Source organism: Egretta garzetta, unplaced genomic scaffold (genome assembly GCF_000687185.1).
Source record: "Egretta garzetta isolate BGI_Z169 unplaced genomic scaffold, ASM68718v1 scaffold175, whole genome shotgun sequence".
Classification (NCBI taxonomy): Eukaryota; Metazoa; Chordata; class Aves; order Pelecaniformes; family Ardeidae; genus Egretta; species Egretta garzetta.
In genome coordinates, this window is record NW_009259860.1 from 1,548,433 (window position 1) to 1,564,078 (window position 15,646).

A 15,646-nucleotide genomic window follows, 5' to 3' on the forward strand; every position below is an offset into this window, starting at 1 on the left:
CCGGCTCATGTCCAGCTTTTCATCCACCAGCACCCCCAAGTCCCTCTCGGCAGGGCTGCTCTCGATCCTTTCTTCCCCCAGCCTGTACTGATACTGGGGGTTACCCCGACCCAGGTGCAGGACCTTGCACTTGGCCTTGTTGAACCTCATGAGGTTCACACAGGCCCACCTCTCTAGCCTGTCCAGGTCTCTCTGGATGACATCCCGTCCTTCTGGTATGTCAACCGTACCACTCAGCTTGGTGCCATCCGCAAACTTGCTGAGGGTGCACTCGATCTCGCTGTCTAAGTCATTGATGAAAACATTAAACAGCACCGGTCCCAGCATGGACCCCTGAGGGACACCACTCGTCACCGGTCTCCATCCGGACATCGAGCCATTGACCACTACCCTCTGGACATGACCATCCAGCCAGTTCCTTATCCACCGAACAGTCCATCCATCAAATCCATAGCTCTCCAATTTAGAGAGAAGGATGTTGCGGGGGACCGTGTCAAAGGCTTTGCAGAAGTCCAGATAGATGACGTCTGTTGCTATCTTTTAGGTCACCTCCACTTAAAATCTGCTGGTCTGACATTTTTTGTGTCTACACACAAAGCCTTCTGTGACTGAGTCTGGGAAAATATACATTCTTATTATTATTAAACAATAACTTAAGTAACATCAACACAAAGAACAATAAAATAACTCAAATGCCTGATTCTTTCTTACTGTGTCTTTCTTAATGTGTCTTAATACGGAGACACATCCATGTATAAGGTGGCTGATTAACAGTTTATAGTAGGTCTGGAAACAACCAGTTGCTGAAAGTGACAAGGGACACTTTTCTGCACAGCAAATAGATTAAAGACTGAAAAAAACAATGTTGGGGTAGCTTACATTGATAAGGTTTCATTTTATTCTTCCACAGATATAGCAGACTAACATGAATAGTGTCTGTATACATAATCTACAATATTGTTAAATATAGTATTTATTACTGAAAATCACATACAAAAAGAGATACTGGTTCAACAGCCAAACTCAAGGCTGAGATGCAGAACTGACTTTCAGAAGGGGATATAATTCTGAATTTTAATTCTTTTTATCTATAACCATTTTTAAAATCACTTGAGAAAAACAATACAATTCTATTATTAAATTTGCTCATAAATTACTTTTAAAAAGCATTTCAGGGACATGTTTTATTGGGGTGTATATATTAGAACATCATCTGCAGCCCAATATCATGTAGTGTGATAATGTCATATTTGGCCTCTGTGGATAAGGAAATTATTAATCTTTACTGTTTATAAGCACCCTGTTAAGAACCAGTCTGGCATCCAATATTGATTCTTGAGTCTCGAGTAATAGAAATGGGGAATGTAAGGAACAGAGGGAGAAATTAATTCAAAGTGAAACAAATTTTCAAGCAAATATTTTCAGGAAGAGTATATGTAAAAACAGTGATGAACTACAAAAACAACTTTTTATGTTTTTACAAGTTCTTATTTTACAAAATGTTGATAAAAAACAGTAAGAGAACATATTACAACTTCCTAGAACTCAAACATAACATTTTCCTCTTGCAGATAGTATTTTTAGTATGCTTTTCAATCCTTGCAATAGTCTCAGGAGATAATATTATTCACCTAACTCTGTCCACTAGCAAAGGTATATAGACACTTGTCACAGAAGGGGGGAAAGGAAAAAAAAAATGCAGAAGCTGGGGCATCAGACCCATGGACACATGCAGGCTGGGGGGGACCTGGGGAGGTCTCCAGTCAACGTAAGGCAGGTTCAATCAGGGGATCCAACCAGGCTGCCCCAGGACTTTACAAATCAGGGGTTGAAATCTCCTAATGATGGAGATAGCCCACGCAAAGCTGTGAAGAGCCCGGCTGCATCCCCTCCTGTTGGTGCTGGAGATGCTGTTGGATGGCCCTGGCTGAACCAGCTCGTCCCACAGCCTCTCCTCACAAGGCAAGGTCTCCAGCCCCACTGTCTCACCTCCTGCCAGTTCACTGGTATCTTTCTCGTACTGCACCCAAAAATTGGTGCAGTATCTAGAGTACTGAGCAGAGGGAGTTGATTCCTCCCCTGGCTCTCGGGGCCATGCCCTGCTCATGCCTCTCTATGTACTGCTGGCCCTTGTTGCTGCCTAGGTGCACAGAGCTGGCCCTGATGCAGCTTGCTGCCCGCCAGTGCCCAGGGCTGTCCCCCAGAGCTGATCCCCAGCCCCTGGTATGGCTGCAGAGCTCTGCCTTCCCAGGGGAAGGCTCATCATTTGTCCTGGTTAGGGATCCTGTTGGCCCATTCCTGTCAAGCCCTCAAGCACATCCATTTCCCCCCATTTGGTGTCACCTGCAAATTTCACGAGCAAGCCTGCTGTCCCCTCTTTCTGGTCACTGATAAAGATTTTAAGCAAGACAGGTCCAGGATAGATCCTGCAGCACACCATTTATTACCAGCCTACAGAGAGAATACAACCCATTAATAGTCACTTTCTCAATTATGTGTCCCAAAATTACTTCCAAGACAACTTTCTTTGTGATTTTCCCAGGGACTGAAGCGAGGCCAACCAACATTTGTTCTTGGATTACCCTTTTCATTGGGGATATACCCTGACCTCTCCACTACTTTTGAAAGATGATAGGCAGCAGCCTGACAGACATCAGCCAATTTTCAGCACCCTTGGATGAAGTTCAGCTGGTCCAATGGATGTGTACTAGTCAAGTTCTCTCAGGCACTTCACAACTCATCCACTTAATATTTCTCCTTGAACTCTGCCCCTAGGCACAAACGCTTGGGGGAATCTTGTTAGAGAAGACTGAGGCAAAGATGACACTCAGTACCTCTGCTGTATCTATTATCTGCTGTCACTAATTCATCCTTCCCTTTCAGCAACAGGCCCCCATTTTCCTTCTTCAGCCTTTTATTACTAAAGTAGTGCAAGAAACTCTTGTTGTACCTGTCATCACTTGCAAGTCTCAACTCTAGGTAGGTTGCCACCATCCTTGAGTGACCAATGTTTCTGAACTTCTCCTTTGTAGCTTTCACTGTTTCCATTTCTGAATAGTGCTTTCCACCCCCACCCTACACTGGAGTTTGGTGATTAGTTCTGTTTAGCCAAGCTGGTCTCCTGATACATCCACTTGTTTTCCTGAGTATCAGGGTGGACCATACGTGGGCTTAGAGGAAAGTATTTTTAAAGACTTGATAATTTTCCTGAGCTCTTTTACCTTTCAGTGCTGCTTCTCATGGGATTCCACCTACCACTTCCCTGAACAAGCTGAAGACTCTTCTCTTTAACTCCAGGTCTGTACTGTGCTACTTTCCTTCCTTCATGTTGTCAAGATCATGGTCACTATATCCAAGGATGCGATTGATTATTATTATTTCCTTAATCAGTTCTTCCTTGTTTGTGAACAGCAGATTCAGCTGCGTGTCATTTCTGGTTGGCTCAGGGAATCAAGAAGTTACCTCTGTCATGCTCTAGATGCCACCTTGATCTGCTTGTGACACCACTCTGCAAAACCAACACTATTTATTCACATCCCTGGAATCACATGGTAGTGACTCACACCTTTCTCTCTTGAGCATGCCTTATCAGCCAGGAAGACAGATACACTACAAATTACTCCGACTGTTCTCATAGAAGGTATGAATAACAGTGATTTTCACTAATTTATCCAGTATTACAAGCACGACATTTGGCAACTTGAAAATTATTAAAGCAGTTTAGTACACACTAGATTTTCTCCCCCAAGTATCAACAAACTATTCATTGTCCTGGGAATCCTATAATCCTTTCATCATAACTACTCCAAATGCCTCAGTTTGCAAGGACTTGACTTCCCATGTTAACAGATCTGAATGAAGCTGTTTACAAAGGCTTTCCATCACCACAACAGTTAGAAGTGTCACCAAAACCATTGAATTGCTAGTGGAGGAAAAAAGATATTTCTGTGCAAGATGATGATTAGATAGTCACTACACTGAACATACCAGAAGGTCGTGTACTTTGATATTGTAAAAGACCACAGCATTGTAAGCATTCATTAGCCATGTAAATAAAGAGAATCCACTAAATAAGCGCGTATATAAGCAGCCAAACACTTTGATACCATGTTTGTGGCTTATTTTTTACAGGAATTTAAAAAGAACTTGCCAATTTTCGCCAGCAAACAAGACAAAGTATCATTTAAATAAAAGATACAATGTTCTGTACAATATGTTCAATTATTTCCTTCATTTTATCATAAACAGTGAAAATAACTTTTTAATATATTATATGCAATAATAATGCCTCTCACAGAGTGGAGCCCTCTGGAGGCTAGGACACAATTTATTCGAAACTGCAGTTAAAGTTGTAAAGTGTTCTTCCAAAACAACAAATGTCAAGTCTACTACAATCAAATTATAGGTAAATAAATTATACATTGAGATAAAATTGTGAATGATAATACTTTTAAGCTTTTATTATTTTACATATATGTATTTTATCTTAAAATACAGTATCTTTTATTTTTTAATGATTACATTTTAAGACGACTATTTGAAGTCAGATTCCTGCTTTGCAACATCAATTTTTAAAAAGCTGTGGGTCTTAAGTGAAGGAATGTAAATGAATGCAAGTCCCCACTGGTAGATTTGAATATATAACTTGTTATTTAAAGAAAATAACTTGTAGTGCAAATGTCTGGAGAAGTTAATTCTGAAATAACATCCAGGACTCCATTCCACTTCATACCTTTACTCTGGCATCGTTGCCAGATTTTTCTGTTTTCCATTGTTCCTCCTGCTTCCTCAGTTTCTCCAGGTCATTTAGCAGGTCAGCACAGCATGTATTTAATCCCTTATTTTCCTCCTCCAGGTTTTTTATAACCAGTCTGTTTTGCTCTTCCTTCTTCTGTGCACACTCCTCAGTGTCCTGTAGAACGGTACCACAAGGGCCGATAAACAAAAAAAGTGAGAACTAATCAGCAAATATAAACTGTGCAGTTTTACCCTCACAGCAGCTTCTTCTATATTTGATGGCCAAGGTCACCTGTGTACTTTTATTGGCCTCTTTCATGCAGGTGGAAGGGTCATATTTTTCAGCTGGATGACAGCTTTGATGAGTACACATTTGCAAAGAGCCCATTAATTGATCAAGCTGCCTTTGATGCTGTCCCCAGCTATTTTTGAGACCCACACAGACATATCCTCCCAGACCTTGGCTTTATCAATTAATAATGCCAGTCCCATCAGAATCTAATTACAAGAAGCCACATCTTCACACTCCTACTTTCTTTGCTCCATTTCCATCATTAACTATTTATCTGAAAGTTATAAAGCTTGGATTCTTGGCTTTAAAGCATCTTCATCGGAGTTGGTATGTGAGAAAACGGTAAGGTATAGCAAGGCCTAAGGCAATTTTTTCTCCAAGCTTGTCACTTTCTGTGCCACAAAGGCTGACATTGCTTAAAGAACTACTTCAAAGCTACAGTCTTATGAAACTATGTACAAGTCAATATACCTTAAGTTCTTGGCTTTTATCTTTAAATTTCTGGTTCAAGTTACTGAATTCATTCTTCAAACAGGCATTTTCCTCATCCACAGTAATTTTTCTCTGTATTAAGTTGTTTATTTCCTGCTGCTGTCCTGTGAGCCTCTATTAAAAAAAAAAAAAAATCTGTTAATAGACAAAAAGCAATTGTAAAAGAATATGCATGTACTGGATTTTAGACCTGTGCATTTTAGACCTATGAAATGTGACAATCTGATACATGTAGGTTTATAGCATTATTTTCATTTCACTAGTACTTTAATCATACTCAAAACTGCATAACTATACAACACAGTAACATAAACGAGGAACTGAGTATCTTGCTATTATTAAAGAGCCCATAAATGTAGAACTGAATAGAAATTACTCACTCAAGCTTAGACAAAAGCAGTCATTTGCAGAAGTTATATTTGTGGTTACGGATTAAGACTACATTAGAATACAGTTTCACTTGCACTTTTAGCATACCAAAAATCAAGCCAAAAAGTGGAGTTCTAAATTCTCCAGAATTTGTGAAGATAATGAGAAATAACTGTTAAGTGAGGGAACTGAAGAGATTATGATATGAAACAGTCGTAAAAAGGGAATTAAGTCTAACTGAATTTGCAGATAAAGGAAAATAATACAACTCTGTTCAACACAAACAACAGTTTAGTGTACCCACACATAGTAAAATTGAACTGCCATCAAAAATCCAATTAAAGCAACTTCAACTTCCTGTATTAAGAGACTTGCATTTTATTCCTATGACATTTGTATTAAAACATCCTCACTATTAAATGCATATTTGCATTTTTCTTCAGGAGTCTGTTTTAATTTCACATACTGTTTTGTCCCCTCCCTTCCTAAATCAAAATGGCATTTATCTAAAACATTTTCCTAACACTATCACTGTAACTGTAGTAGGAAACAGAGGAAACTTATCTCAGGACAAAAATGCAACTGCTTTGCCTTTAATAGACAAGCTAAATGAAACATGTTCAAAAACATAAAAGTTATCAACAAGAGACTGTACCTTTAGATTATTCTATAATACTGCTGATAGCATACATAACTGTTTTCAGCCTCCAGATGGTTAAATCTGGTTAACATGTACGTCAGATGTGAAAAAGAATGAAAATGGGCTGAGAAAAAACCCATGTAAAACAACAAATCTGGAGTCATATCCTACAACCATTGATTTTAAACTTATATGTGGCAATGAGGGCAAAAAAAGTACCTGTGTTACCAGTGAACTCAAAGTAACTCACACACAGGAAGAAACACAAGTATTACCAGTAGTAGCCCTGCATACAAAGCAAGCTGTGCAGGGGTAAGCAGGGCTCGCTCTGTGCGCTGAACGGCGTTGGTGCGTTGGCATCCAGAGCACCCATGCTGCACAAGGAAACTGCTCACAAAGCAACAACCACAGAAGGATGGGGCAGTTTTGTGAGTCTGATCCCCAGCCTGAATACCAGCTTCTTCTCAAGATACACACGCTCTTCTCCCTACCCTGCACAAACTATTGCTGACCACAAAGTACATCTTCTCTGCCTTTTCTGCTGCACTATGTAGTAATATTTGGCAACTAGGTTAATAGCCAATAAACTATCTTTTTCAGTATTACCGGGGTTAAATCATACAAAAAGTATTAATTTCACATATTTGATTGTAAGACTATGGTTGGCAGAAATAATTTCTTTATGAATTATTATTTAAACCACTAGTGACCTAGCGTGACAGTAAGGCATGTGAAAAATATATTTGAAGATGTGCAGTGAAATTAATCTATGTATTAAGCAAATGTCTTAGTCATTACAGGGTAGATTTAGACTAGAGGTAAGGAAGAAATTCTTTACACTGAGGGTGGTGAAACACTGGAACGGGTTGCCCAGAGAGGTAGTGGAGGCCCCATCCCTGGAAACATTCAAGGCCAGGTTGGACGGGGCTCTGAGCAACCTGATCTAGTTAGCCGTGTCCCTGCTCCCTGCAGGGGGGTTGGACTAGACGGCCTCTAAAGGTCATCTCTCTAAAGGACCTTCCAACCTGAAACATTCTATGATTCTATAGTAAAAATATACATGACTTCATTTCTTTGTGTGGATTGTATCTTTCCTTCCTTATTTGTTTCATTTTTTACTTTTTAACATTGTTGTAACTTTGTCATTGTACTTTTTCCAAATTACTTTGAATGTCTACCTTTCTTCTACAGACCTCTCCATATTTCTACACATCACATTCTCACCTTCCTTGCAAATATTTTTATTGTTCTATTTCTTCTCCTACCACCATCTCCAAACCTTTTCTAGACATTGTTCCTCCATATTTAGTAAATTTATTTTATTCCTCTGACCACTACTTTATCTACTCTGACCACTACTACGCTATTAGAGATATGGTAACATTTCTTACAAAATGAAGATAAAACCCCCATACCACACTACACAGCAGAAAATATGTCTAAGGCAAGAACAAACCCTGCAACCAATTCAGCATATGAGAAAGGTAATGCAATCCAGCTAACTTGTGTAGCAAATATTGAAAACAACCATTAATAGATAATGTTTAGTAAATAGTGTACGGAGGCATGAAAATTATTTTTCTGCACTAAAAATTTCACTTTAAAAAAAAATTCTGATGTATTTCATACTTGATAGCAGACACAGTAGAATTTGAAGAATATACAAAATCATGTACTTTCTAACAGTGGTCTTTAAAAACATGGAAAAGAAAGTGAATATAAATTGAAAAGAAAGGAAAAATGAGAACAAAAGTTGAGACAGAAGTGAAAGACAATACAGACACCTCATATTCTCACATCTTGGATTTTTGCCTTATGTCAGTAATTCCAATCAAGCAGACAAAGAAAAAAAACCAAAACAAAACCACACCCAACCCCAACAGTACTAGATTGTATTTAAAACAGTGTTTAACAGGTAATTTAATCTCAAATATATAGCGTACTTATTTATTTTTTATAACCAATTCCCCTGACAGAGACTCATTCTACAGCACTGGCACTTTGAACAGACTCCAGCCAAAGTTTACCTAAGATTATAGTTTCATAATCATTCTTCCATTTCCTCCAAAGAAAAACTAAACTTGAGTTTCAGATTCAAAAATTTATGTGAAATTTTTCTCAGAGACATAATCCAGTGCATAAACCTTCTTAGCATAGTTTGTTATCAGCAGACATTGAGGAGGGGATAATGAAATTAAGAAACCTTCTCTTAACTAAGGAGTCCCCTCTTTCATATTTTGAACCTATCAGACATCAGGTTCAATCTCCACTTCAAAAAGCAAAATATTTACTCTATAGATATACTTTTACAGTTACAGGAACAAACTGTTGCTAACAGAAATTATTTAGTTGCATCTTTAAAAAGGTATCAATCCACATTACCATGGAAAGCATGAGTTATTTTGTTTGCCTCCTCCCACTCCCCAGGTCTTCACAGAATTTGAGCCAGCAGCTCCTTTGAGTCTTCCTTCTAGCTCATTACTCCTTGTTTAACATTTATCAAGACAAAGTCTATATTTGAAGAGCACCCTTAGAAGTTCTACCTATATGAAAGAGCTCTAACAGAGTTAAAAATTCACAAATATTCACTCTCACAAAAACTCAAAATGCAGCGCCAGCTCTTTAGGGCATCTAATTTTTCAGTATACGAGTTACATTGTGTTACTACTTGGTTTCATTATACACTGTGCTGAAACTGGTAAGCAGATGTATATTTGTGAAGTGAAATCGAAGATCTTTGGGTCCTGTTTGGAATGGGAAGTTTTCCAGCACTTTGGAGGATGAATGGAGAGATGAAGGTAAAAAAGTGCAACTAGCTATTTCAAATGTTTGTTCCGTATTGCTGAGATGAAGTTTTAAACTCAAATAAGACACTTAATTTGCATACTTTGCAAGATAATCAGACTCACACACTAATTGCTTATCCCCACAACTGACTTACTTAAGACTTTAAATCAATCAAAAGGCAAATACACCATATCAATCACTAAGAACCAAACTTACCTGAGTAGTCTACAAAGTCATCTGCTGCAGCAGTAGTGAAACATTATTTAGGCAAGTTATACCTGCACGGACAAAATCCTGTTATGGTTCAAAGCATTTTTCTTGGGTACCACTTTGCACCTATCTTTTCCTCTAAATGAATTGAACTTTTACTCTCATATCTACTCATTTCACATACATATAAAGAAGGGGAAAAAAACAGGAGCATTACTCAGGAGCCGTGACTGAGTAGAAATAAGGGTCATAAAGAAGAATTTCTGAGATACAGACAATTAAGTAAATTACCATCTGCCTTTGCCTGTGCAGCTGTTTTTGCACTTTGCTTCCTCAACATATGAATAACCGTGTATAATAGGAGGAAGAGAGTAAAGACTGATTTCTTACAGCAGAGAATACAAGCAGTGTTCCTAAAAGACTACCCTACTCTGGTAAGCAAGTGAATCAGCAGAAAAAAACCATACCTGATCAACACATGGTGCAACCTCCCACAAGAGGTTATTTTGACAGACATCACCAGATAAAAACACTCATCAGGAATTCATCTATTCCCAGAGTATCTACTGGTTTTGTCTAGATACCATAAAAGACAGGCTAATGCTACACAAGAACAATCTCAACATTTTGCATTGACTGTAGTTGTACTTGTTTGAATATAAGAGGACAAAAACAACATTCAAAGGTCTTTTGACAGCTCGGTGCTCAAGAACTACAAAAAAACCTTCATTTAACTAAGGCACCTAGAGTACACTTCCAAAGATCTTTTAGACAAACATCCAAATACGAGAAAGAAAACTGTATGCTCGAATCAAATTCACTGTAATGAAAACCAAAAGAATCTAATATTTCCCTTTTGTTTAGCTGAGAAGAATCAAAGAGTATCCCTTGCATACTGCTGGAGCCCAGAATGCTCCAGGCAACAGTATGTACAAAGAAAGAAACACTGTGACCTGGTCGAGGAAGTCTTTTGATATTTAAGAGACCTGTTATTCCAGAATTCATTTTTATCCTTTCCCATGGCATCTCCTTAGCTACAACACAAAACAATTTTTTTTCCTTCCTTAATAATATCAAATTGTTTACGGCAAAAACTACTTATTTTTTAAATACCTTCATTACAAACTGCAGAGGAAGCAAAATCACAGTCTAAATCAAAACGAAAAAATGAGCTACAAAAACTACAGATCAAAAGTGAAAGGGGAAATAGTTCTTTTTTGTCTTAGCTCTGAACACCTCAGAGTCTTTTCATGGCAGTATGATGTTACAATTACCTGTCAGTATTTCATGTGAATAGATATACAAAATGTTTTTAAATTAAACTTCATTTTTATCCAGTGTGAATTTAGATAGCATACTACCGTATTGAGACAGTAAGAGTGGCAACAAAAACATAACTCTTTAACGCTAGGAGTCTGTTTCCAAAAAGAATATGAGTTAGGATACAACTACCAGGAGTTATGGACTGTTTGATGTTGCAGTCATCGTCACTGAACTTCTAGTCTTCAGTGAAAGACTTTTTAATCAGCTATGTAAAAAGCATGCAGAGAGGTCTATGAAACAACAGCTGTACATGCTATTAATGCATTAAATGTTCTCCAAATTTTTACATTTTTGGAGTGGGGTGGGGTGTGGGGAAAACACTTATATTTCTGCAGTTTTAAATTTGATCAGACTGCATTACTGCATCAGTATGGTGTAACTGCCTCTATAAAGGTTCATAAAATGCAGGTAAGAGTGGCTTTTATTTCATCTCAAAAAGTTAACTCAAATAACTACTGATAGTTTACCAAAACATCCCTAAAAATCATTCTAGCACACATGCAAAATTGACACATATATCCTTTATTGCTGCTGCTAACAATACAGAAATGTAACAACACACCTCATTTCTGTCATTGGCTGCTGAAGCACTTCACAAAAAACCTCAAGTCTCTGCACCACAATATTAGAAGTGTCCATCTATGACTGCAATGAAGGAATATGCATTCAATTTCCACTACCAAAGGGATCAGGGTAACAAAAATATTCTACTCTGTGCTTTCTTCATTACATTCTTTGTCAGAAGCTTTCACTGTGCAGTAGTACACTTCTAATATACCACATAAAAAAAAAAATAAAAATGAGCACAAACAAAGCAACTGGAACTGATGAAAAACGGAAATATTTTCCCCCTAGCAGTGACTTTTCATGAAATCCTGACACCTTAGGCAGAAACAAAATGAATTTATTGTTTTATTACAACTTAAACATGAAAATATTATGCTATCTTTTAAATTTCTTTTTCCCAACATTTGTACTTCAAGATTTAGATACTTATTCTCTCGCTTTCATCATCTTTTTCCCCACCAAGTAGATGAGGTGGACTTACTACACTCCTAACTTTCTCTCCTCCTTTCCAGCTTTCCTTTTTTTCTAGCACAAATTGAACAAGTAGACACACTAGAAATGTGCCAGTAAGATTTCATAGTTTTCCTTGATTTAGCTTTCTCAAATTTATCTTTAGATTTTTTTCAACTTGATTAATCCTCACGGTTCTAAACTTGAACACTCATATGCATGTTTCACAAATAACATTCCCAGTCATATTCTTAATGTAGTCCTCCCAAATAAAGAAAAACACAAAAGAAAAAAAAATAAAATTAACAAAAGAAATCCACTCTTTTTCATCTCATGACTATTCATTAGATTCTTTAATTATTTTCAGATGTAGGATGAACAGAAGTTCTACGTAAATAATTCATGAAAAGGTAACCATATGTTATAGAAGTCATCTGCTACATTTTGCAGTCTGTATGGTGTCCTTTCATAGTCAAAATTACACTAGCTAGTTACAATATAAAACACAAGTTATTTTTAAATCCATACTGCTCCAAAAGTAAAACACCAACAGTGCAACCTGATTCTACAGTATCCTTCCAAAGGATGCCTGTAGTCACAGTAAACTATTCAACTAAGAACTTGACTCCTAACAAGGACAGAACAAACAAGGAAAAATAGCAACTGACGTATAATGGATTAAAATGAAATTCATGCAATAGTATTATGAGTACATATCCCATTATTAATTCCTATTTTTCTCACCTGCCCTTATGCTATAACGATCTTAATTAAATAAAAAAAATAAATAAAACCACAAAGAGAAAGGAATTGAAGTGGGGGAGCTCACTTGATTTTCATACCACCAGAAGTTTGTTTGTTCTTCCTTATGCCACCCCATGCTTTCCAGGACCCCCTGAGACTAAACAATTTAAAGAATTGTTTCTGAGAAAAAGAAGTATGAAGCTGCAAACAGGCATCTGCAAATCCACTCCCAAAATGTATGAGAATTTTTGAATGCCTATTTTTATCAAAAATAGATGTGAAATAAAACATGGTAACTCAAAGATGTATATTAAGGAAAAACACTCTTAAAACACTGTCCATTCAAATGTGCTTACCTACCATTTATGTGCTGGAGAAAAAGGGCAGGTCTTTTTTGCGGAAAGAAGAAAATGATTCTTTAAAGCTCTTTTTTAAGAGGGTCAAGTAAAATGGTTCTACAGAGAAACAGACCAGAAATACGAGCAGCTGAATTCACCCTGAAGGTAAGGAATATGTACTTACTCCTCTACCACTAGTCAGTCTTGCTCCTCAATTCTCACCTGACCCATAGATTAAGGAAGGGTCAAACAGTATAATCTATTATAGACACCATGTTCCCTATTGCCCTCTTTGGACTTGTCTGATGTGATTAATTTGGTGTCTGCAGCAAAGTTTGCTATCTTAATTGAATCACCTGACAGAATTTCTTAGTATTTGAACATGCAGTGGAAATAAACTGTGACTTTATGTAGTACATCAGTCAGTCTTGCAACTCGAGCACCTCACTTTCACTAGCAGCAAAGGAACCATCTCCAGCCAGCAATCTGCTAAGTAGGTCACAGCACTGACAAAACTTTGTTATGATGTGCACTGTTTCATTCCACTCAAGCTGCTCATTACAACTACACTGCAGCGTGTTCCTTCCCTCATCCACTAAAACCAAAATTCTACTACTATTTTCACTTCTTATGATACCCTACAATCCTTTGTATGCCCTTCTGCTGTACAGGCATAGCGCGAGCAAGCGTTGCCAACAGCTGCATTTTTGCATTGACAAGGAAGCCAAATACAGTTTCTGACACATGTGTGATAGGTTTGCCATCTCTGAAACAAGAAATACAGAAGCTCCTTGCCCTGCAAGGGGGCAATACTTAGAGGCAGTTTTTCACAAAAACACATCTCTAATTTGAGAATGAGACAGCATTGCCAAAAGGAAAAGCTGTAGCTTCATAATAAATCCAGCACCTCTCCCAGTATAGCATGTACTGCAGTAATGCATTTGCTAGGTTTAGAGATAACTGTCCATTTTCCTCTAATGAGGATATGACAGCTCTCACGATAACTACAGTGAACATTGACAATATAATCTGACAATCTTGCCACAGCTCTAACATCACATTAACCATCAGCTGCTCTAAATAAATCCCCTTTCCTCTTTTGTCTAGTGATTCTCCGCACCAGCACAACCTGTTTTTTCTATAGGACCTATAACATAGTGCTGTACAGCAGCACTGTCCCATACATTGATACTTTCTCTGCTCCTTCCTCTCTTCTTCGCAGCTGTATCGTGAAACTATGGAAAGCCTCAGCCCTGCCCTTTAGGTCAGGCATCAGAAAACCCAAAGTGTCTTCTTACCCCCTATTCTCTCTACTTACTCCAAATCAAAACCAACCGTCGGCTAAAATGAGCTTTCTCTTCTCTCCACCTAAAAGCACTATCTTGATGGAACTGGGTATTTTTTTTCCTACACTTTACTCCTCAGCAAGACCTATACAAGGTCCTCAGAGCAAGCTAGCCTCTGTCTGGAAGTATGCATGACCATGTGAGATCTGCAGGAAACGATACCTACTAGCATCCACTCCTGACACAGCAATATTTCATTACACTCACATACATCAATGCTGCCAGATCAGGTGTAGTAAATAAAGAACAGGTGTTGCTATGATCAACTTTTCTGACAAGCTCCTTCCTAAGTGCGGTCAGCAGATTCATAAGGGCAGAACCTAATCTCAAAGGGCACTGCATGCTTCTTTCTGCTACCTGGTCCTTAAGGAACAACAGTTTTGAACTTGAGGAAATCTGTCTGTATTCCAGTAAGAAGCCATGATAGATGAAAAGATTCCTCATCAACAACATCCTTAAAGGGGTATAAAATCCAGCTTCATCCTCCTAAAAATATACTGACTTTACAATTAAAATAAAAATTTTGTCACTACAGCAACAGATAATGTACTGAACACAGTTAAGAAGTTCATCTCTTCTACTGTAAAAACAGTTTTCAATGGATTTAGAAACCATTTTTATGTCAAGAAAAAAGGCTATCCTATTGTAACCCTACTTGGCTACATGGTAACTATTCTTAACCTGGATTGAACAAGAAATTTGCCAAACTAGACCCCAGCTCCCCAGAGGATGAATGAGATCATAAAGATGACCTCCCCCTTCTTTCCAGGCTTGAATACTGAGCTCTGCTAACATAAGAATCAAGCATTTCAAACTGTTGGAATGGGCAGAGGCCAGGAAACATCATATTTCTTTACTCTATGTACTTTTTCCTAATCTAAGTGCAACTGTTGTTTCAGGCTATCTTTGTAGAAACACCACTGAAAACATGAAGGCTGAGCAAGATCCAGAAGCTTTACCCAGCTTGAGGCTTGGCTACACAGGCAAATTAATGAAAAGACGAAGCATGGATTTACAACACACCTGTAACAAGCACCCGATATATCTGCTTTTTTTGCAGATGAAGTAGGAAAATTCCTTCCTGAAAATGGAGTAAGATACCTCACAGAAACATATTTTCAACTTGCAGAGAAAGCATTCCTACTGGGAATTCACACAAAAGTACTAATGAGCTGTAAAGGTACACTATAATTTACAGCTTATTAATTTCTTCAGACAAACAAGCCCACAGGTATTAGCCATAGTCATCATACTACCTACCTCAGGTAGCCTTCTATCAGTAAACCAGAATCAGCAACTTTCAACTCTTTGAATAATAAATACATTTTCCTCCCCATCTTTCTCACTCATC

The 15,646-nt window shown here is 37.9% G+C and overlaps 1 protein-coding gene across 1 annotated transcript in view; it reads right to left on the reverse strand.

The window, feature by feature from the left end:
- The window catches only part of CNTLN (centlein), a 179,798-nt gene that overhangs the window by 145,341 nt on the left and 18,811 nt on the right, over positions 1 to 15,646 (reverse strand). The window contains exons 4-5 of the mRNA XM_035895579.1: positions 5,501 to 5,635; positions 4,733 to 4,912 (exon numbers count right to left, since the gene is read on the reverse strand). Of these exons, the coding sequence (XP_035751472.1) occupies positions 4,733 to 4,912; positions 5,501 to 5,635 (315 nt within the window). The remainder of the gene's footprint in view (positions 1 to 4,732; positions 4,913 to 5,500; positions 5,636 to 15,646) is intronic.